At 39.7% G+C, this 6,831-nt stretch overlaps 1 protein-coding gene across 2 annotated transcripts; it reads right to left on the reverse strand.

The window, feature by feature from the left end:
- Window positions 1-3,093: 3,093 nt before the first annotated feature.
- LOC149925634 (uncharacterized) lies at window positions 3,094-5,712 on the reverse strand. 2 transcript variants are annotated; one of them, XM_090159972.1, is made up of 4 exons: window positions 5,562-5,712; window positions 4,562-4,798; window positions 3,974-4,236; window positions 3,094-3,900 (listed from the first exon to the last, which is right to left on the reverse strand). In XM_090159972.1, exons 1-4 carry the CDS (start codon window positions 5,583-5,585, stop codon window positions 3,780-3,782), a joined length of 645 nt encoding a protein of 214 aa, XP_090016098.1. In that variant the 5' UTR covers window positions 5,586-5,712; the 3' UTR covers window positions 3,094-3,779. The 2 variants fall into 2 exon arrangements, with proteins under 2 accessions (XP_090016098.1, XP_090016097.1); XM_090159971.1 differs by having other exon boundaries at window positions 3,094-3,912.
- Window positions 5,713-6,831: the final 1,119 nt, after the last annotated feature.

A 6,831-nucleotide genomic window follows, 5' to 3' on the forward strand; every position in this document is an offset into this window, starting at 1 on the left:
CCTGGATACAGGGAAGTAAAAATTAAACCCACATCTTTTCTGGCAGCCTTATCTGAAATAAACGTTTTCATTTGCTTTATGGAAAAAAGAAAAAACCATTACAGTAAGATTATTTAATCCATGTAATTGGAATGCTGTGATCAGGAAATTATGTGTACATTTGGAACGTCTAAAGTAGACTGAAGTGAGCGTGATTATTCTCATAGTGGTTTACAGTTGATATTTTTAATGGCTCAGTGGTATATTAAACTCAGCATCGATTCGACGATAAGCATTAGCTGAGACGTTAAAGTGCAACAGAAGTGACGTGAGGGAAACTACTTAATTGCTCAAACTGCACCGTGTCTCTGAAGCTAGTACCTTTGGCGTCGTTCGGCAGCGGTACAGTTGGATTTCGTTTGAGCAGATTCAGCTATAATTAGTTTTCCCCACGCCACTGTTGTTGTACTTTAACTTACCTCATTTACTAGTTTTTATGCAGATAAATGTACCCGTAACTATACCGAAGTTTCTTGAAGAACGTTATGGAATATACACGATTTCAAATACTTTTTCTGGTAAGTTTATTTTCCGAATGAGTGTCGTCCATTTTTTCCGCATGGGGAGGGGGCAGGGGGGGGGGCAATGCCCCTCCCTAGAATTTTGCTGGGAGGGGCAACTAATGTTATTGCCCCTCCAACTTTTTGGTCGGTTGAAATTTTCAAAAGACTCAAATTCTCATTTTACAAGCTTATAAAATGTATAGAACCTCAACTGTGTTTAAATTTCAGTCTTTTCCCGTAAAAATTTACATAGTGGTAAAAAATACACATGTATTCGGAGAAGCTAGACTTCACTAAAAATTCAAAACCATTATCCAGGTCCCTTTTCGTTTCTCTTTGCCCCCTCCAACTTCTAGAACGTTCCTACCCCTCCCTGTTTCACGGAATGCAAAGAAATACGTATAAAAGCTGTGATGATATAACCTTAAAGTTTTTAGATCTTTATAAGCTTAACATCTTAAAAATTATAATGAATTCCAGTTAAATGTGTAATCATTTTTAAAACGTAAATTAACATTATTAAATGAAATTATAAGCTATAACTGTTTTGGTGGCTTTGTAATCTAGTATTGAGCGAGATTATAGGGGAGTTTCATTAGAATACTGTGTTGGACAGAAAGTAGATTCGTTAAAAATACTTCTGTATTGAAAAGCAGTGTATAATTCCACTTGGGCTAATATTTGTATATAATATTTTCTTTTGATTTTCTGGTGTAATACTCGCCTTTTATGTGAATAATTTATTTTTCCGTAATTTTAGTGTAATTACAGCCACGGCTTAACATTTAATTTGGTTAAATTTGGGTTAGAAGCACTATAAGTAACGAAAAAATGTGTAATTAATTACTTTTTATAGTTCATTCATAACACTATTTGAAATGGAGATATTAAACTTTTGAAATCTGACATTTTGTGTCAGTTAAGCGTTTTAGTGTTGATTTTTCCCATTCCTTTTCGAATAGACCTTTCCATAAAATGTTCGTTACGGTAAGAGGGGGAAGGAAAACTGTTTTTGCAAGGATGATTTAGATCAACGTTATATATATTACTCCTTGTTTTTACCCTCGCTCGACTCTTGAGCAGGGCTGGAAATAGTAGTCAGCCTAACTAGTGAGCCTCCTATCTTAAAGGCCTAGGATTTCTTTTGCCAGTTTTCCTTGGAAGTTTTCTTCCCGCCGCGCAAATATCCTGGTGGTAGGCCAACGTGTTCTGCGGTTGGCCTACCACCAGGATATTTGCGCGGGGGGAAAGAAAACTTCCAAGGAAAACTGGCAAAAGAAATCCTAGGCCTTTAATTTATTTTAGTAGTCACTGATTATAGTGGGGGTTAAAATGGGGTATAAAAATTAGAAGGGACAGCCAGCATTTTGCTTTACCCGTCAGAATTAAAGTATGAGTTTATTATCACTTGAATGACATTATTTTCGCCGATCACAATTTTTTTTACGATTTTCTAATCTTTGACTAGTTTCAAATATTTTCATTGATAATATGACGCATTAATTTGAGATCGAGATTCTGAATCCGAACTTGTATGAGGTGCAGTGGACTCTCTGGACTTTTGATTTTCTACAAGCTCTACAAGCATGTTGTGATTTTTTTTAATAAAATGGGATTGATGAATGATGAATTTATGATACGTCATATTCGCCATTACTTATGAATATTTAGGTAAATTTTTCTCTAGTCAAATTGACTAGTGAGCCCCCAGATTTCGATTAATTTTAGTAGTCAGAGCATTTATTTTAGTAGTCAAATGCCGTGACTAGTGCCTTATGTCCAACACTGCTCTTGAGCTCGGTATGTCTTCTGCTACAGAGTGTAACTATTTACAAAACACGGCGGATTAAAATTAATCCGTGATATTAATAAATTTGTTATATCAAATGTTTAAAGTATAAAGGTATTTCGTTTATTTAACTAGTCATAAAAGGAGAGGATTTAAATTTTTTAAATAACGAAAAATTTAGTACGGTTTCGATGATGTTTAACATTTCATTGACAGCCAGAGTAGTGTATCAGGTAAAGATTGTGGATTATCATAAAATACTAGCTATAGTAAATATCTAAGTACTAACAATACATTCACAGAGTTGATATGAGTATTGCAATAATAATTAATTTAATTAGTATCGAAGTCACTAAGCCTAACCCGAGCTCAGTGTAAAATCTTTGGGGAAATCCAGGTAAATCTTACCGGAAAATGATAAAAGTACAGTCGACTTTTTGTTTAGTTTTAGCGAAATTGGTGGTGGGTGACGTAGAAAAAAACAGTGGAAGCACGTAGAAATATTTTATGGAAAGGCCTATTGCATGAGCCATGGCTCGAAATAGTGTAGTGCTAGTATTGCACTAGTGTTAGTAGTGTAGTGCTACACTTTTCATAAACACTAAAGAATAATTTCGAGTGTAGCTATTTTTGCAGCAATAGCCGAAAACAATTAAAAGTAACTAATCGCTTTAACAATGAGCCTAGGATTTCGAATAATTACTTATTAGCAATAAATTAAAGACAAGATTATTTCAATGAAGTTTTCATAAAAACCCGAACTTTTATTTGGCGTAAAAAATAACATTTAATATTTAACATCACAAGTTTTTTTAGTTTTTTTTTTAACATTCGTTCTTGAAACAGATAAAACATTTATGGCCTATGCTACAGAGAAATGCCCTTGTGTATTTAAAAAACAAACACAACGCTGTCAAACAAACACAACCATACGAAGGAGGAAGATTTTTAGACGTCCAAAAATATAAGAAACGAGTATTTTTTCTAAAAAAACACCACAGTTTGTCGTGTTTTTCTTTCGCGCACGCGCACTACTGAGGATTTTAGTTCCGTAGTTTCGAAGCATTATTTGGTCCAACTTTCACCGTATAGAGTAGTGAACGAAGCTAGTTCAATTAGTTCAAGAATAAAGTGTTTTTAGATTAAAAATTTGAAAGAAGGAAATTGATGAATTCCTGGAAAAATCGCGCCGAAGAATGTTGTAGAAAAAGAATATATATGTTCTAATGCTCTGGCTTGAAAGCGGATATACAAGTTCGTATTTTTATAATATAATATTTATAACACAGTCTCGGGAGTGAGTCGAGTTCGAATACGGGCAACGCCACCTATCGCACTTTGCACGCGTAAAAAGGTGGTTACCGATTATTCGAGCTCTCGTTAGATATTCGTTAAACCATAGTGACTATCGCAGATTTACTTTTTCCGTTGTAGGTCGAGGGTGGAATTTAGTTCCATCCACCAGCTCCGCCCTTTCCGTAACCGCCAGCGCCGGCTCCGCCTCCGTATCCGCCTCCTTGTCCGCCTCCGTGTCCGCCTCCGTAACCTCCAGCGCCACCAGCGGGCGCCCTTGGGGTATACCTACGTTATTAACGGCCCTTAGTTTCTGATTGATCAGCGATAAAAAGTGGGTGGAGTTTACCTGTAAGCTCCAGCTGGAGCGGGTTGGGCTTCTAAGGTGACGTCAGCGGGGCTCTTGTTGTCGGTTCCTGGTTCGTTGGTCTTGACGTGGGCGCGGAATCCACCGGCGTCGGCGACGTATTCTACAATTCGGTAGAGTCCGTTGACGTCAGTGTATCCGTACGAGCCCTTGACGGCTCCCGAGGCGTCACCGGATTCCTTGCGGAAGTTGGTGTTTCCGGCGTCATCCTTGACATCGTAGGCGAAATCGTATGGCTCTGGTCTCTGCCATCCAACCGTGCGTTAGTATACCTTATTCGGCTGTCTCAACTACGAGCAACAAACGCAAGGAGAACGCAGCTAGCCTTTAAACACGCTAACGCAGTGTTGTGTACAAATTTCATTGGACGAGCCTTTACGCTGAACATTTTACGGGTGGGGGGGGGGGGAAGAAAATTTCCGAATTTTCCCCTTCCGACGGCAGCAGGCGCTAAAGCGTCTAACCAATGATAAATGTACGCAAGAAAATAGACGACTTTTGACGGGTTGCGTTCTCCTTGTGTGGAGTGCTGTGTTTGTTGCTCCTAGGTCTCAATTGATAAATACGTACTCCAGATCCGCCTCCAGCACCACCTCCGTAACTTCCGCCACCAGCACCGCCTCCGTAACTTCCACCGCCAGCACCGCCTCCGTAGCTGCCACCACCAGCACCGCCTCCGTAGCTTCCGCCACCAGCACCGCCTCCGTAACTTCCGCCTCCGTGTCCGCCGCCACCGTAACCACCGCCGCCTCCTTGACGGATGCCGGCCAAAGCGGTACTAACTAAGGCGGCGCACACCAAAGTAACCTTGAAATAAAAACGTCAAATTAATATTATTAATTATAAATGGATGGGTGTATTGTCTTTTCGTTGGATGATGGCGCTGTAGAAGATTTCCGGCAAGTTAATAATGACAATGGAATATAGAAGGCTTGACGATAAGGATCTCTGATGACAATGGCGCCGCGTTATTTAGACCTCAATTGAGGCGGCCACTAATGACAACAAGGTCGGGTTGGGTCTCAAACGGAAAAAGAGAGAAAAGGAAATAGTAACGGGCTTTCCCAGATTTCACCGATTCTATTTGTTTCACAGAACAATGTAATTGAATGCTGATCTTTCAATCGACACCATTTTTTTAATTTTGTCTTTTTCTAACTATTCGTACGTGGATCGGTTTCCAAAATTGGAAGTGACCCAGAATTATATTCTACGAAGCTATTCTCAAATTATTCCTAGTTGGGAATTTTATTTTTAAGGACCCATCAGGTTTACAAACGCCGATGGAAGTAACCATATTTTTTCGGAGTCTTCTAGTAAAGGTTTTATAGTAATTCCTCCATTCTATAACTTTGATAGAATGGTCCTAATTTTCAAAGAGTTAAGCCGGGAAGTCGAGCCGCGTAGCTGAAGGTTTCAGTCGAGCCGCGAAGTGAGCTCTGTAAATCCCGTAGCTGAAGGTTTCTGTCACCGTCTCTAAACAAACGGTTCTGATACCGAAGTCGATCTAAGATACCATCGCCGATCGAAATCCGAGAACCCAGGCAGAAATGAAATAAAACGGACTTACTTGAAAGCTGAAACTTAAAGCCATTGTTCCAAAAAAAGTGAAGAGAGAACTTCGAAATTGAACCGAGTAACTCGAGATATCCTTATATATCTTTTCCCAATGGAAGGGTTTAGAAGATGGTTGTACGAGAGATGTCTTGCTAGGAAGATGGAACGAGTGAATCTGCTCTTCCGACTCATCCCGTCGCCTTTATATATGGAGCCCATCACAACTCGGAGAAAGTGAAAATCGTGACCTCCGTCACTTTCCCGCAAAAGAAACAAGAATAAAAAAATTTCCCAAAAAATTGCGTCTCCCCCCGGTTCCTTCTCTCTTCCTTTGGTCGCGTCACCCTCCCCCGCTTCCCTCCGCCTTTTGATGTTGCTGTTCCCCCCCCCCCCGTCTCAATCTCATCTTTATATCTTCCAATCCCTTGGCGCCTTCTTCAACAAATCTTCTTTCTCCAGGCTAATCCGGTCTCGTTCGCAGCTTCGGCTCGAGGAAGTCTCTTATCAGCCTGATCTTGTCTGTCCACATGTCCTCCCCACACTTCTTCCCCTTCCCGAACTAATTTCGCCTCCCCCCTTTAATCCTTGACCACTGACTCAGTGACTTCGTTTAGAACGATTCCGTTATCCCATTGGGTGCGTTAAGAACCTACTCCAAGAACGCGTCGTCTACGCCACCATTTCTCTAAGCCCTACAAAACGACTTCAGCCATTAATTCATTCATTTCAACGACGTTGCCGAGTTAAGTCGCGCTCGTAATTTAGTGACACCCTACTCCCTGCGTAAACAATAATTAGTGTTGTAATTACTAATTATTTTTCGCGTATCCCGTTAGCGCGTTCCCTTGTAAACGCAATGTTTCTCATCGCCCCTAATTTAGATTTGTTTGTTTCGATATCAGTTTTAAGCCTTGGGTTGTTTTTGTTTACTTTGTGGGTGTTCGTACATTCCTAGCTAGTGATCTCACGTTACGATTCATTAACATCGAGTAAATTACAAAGTTTTAAGTAGCTAAGAACAATAACCTTTAATAGTAGCAACCGGTAAGGGTGATTTCTAGTGTGGTCGGGTTGCTACGATAAGTCTGCGCCATAGGATTGCGTAGTATGTATATGTTACAATTTTTCATTGGAAAGATTTTAGTTTGAAAAAATGTGTTTTGAAATAACGTAGAACAGAATATTTTTATTTACAAAGCAACCCTAATGAATGTTTGGGAAGTATGTACTGTAGAACCAAAAGCGTATAATATAAATCTTACGAGATAAGTATTTATGTAGCT

The sequence above is a fragment of the Leiobunum rupestre genome, chromosome 10 (assembly GCF_980474605.1).
Source record: "Leiobunum rupestre chromosome 10, qqLeiRupe1.1.hap1, whole genome shotgun sequence".
Lineage (NCBI taxonomy): Eukaryota > Metazoa > Arthropoda > Arachnida > Opiliones > Sclerosomatidae > Leiobunum > Leiobunum rupestre.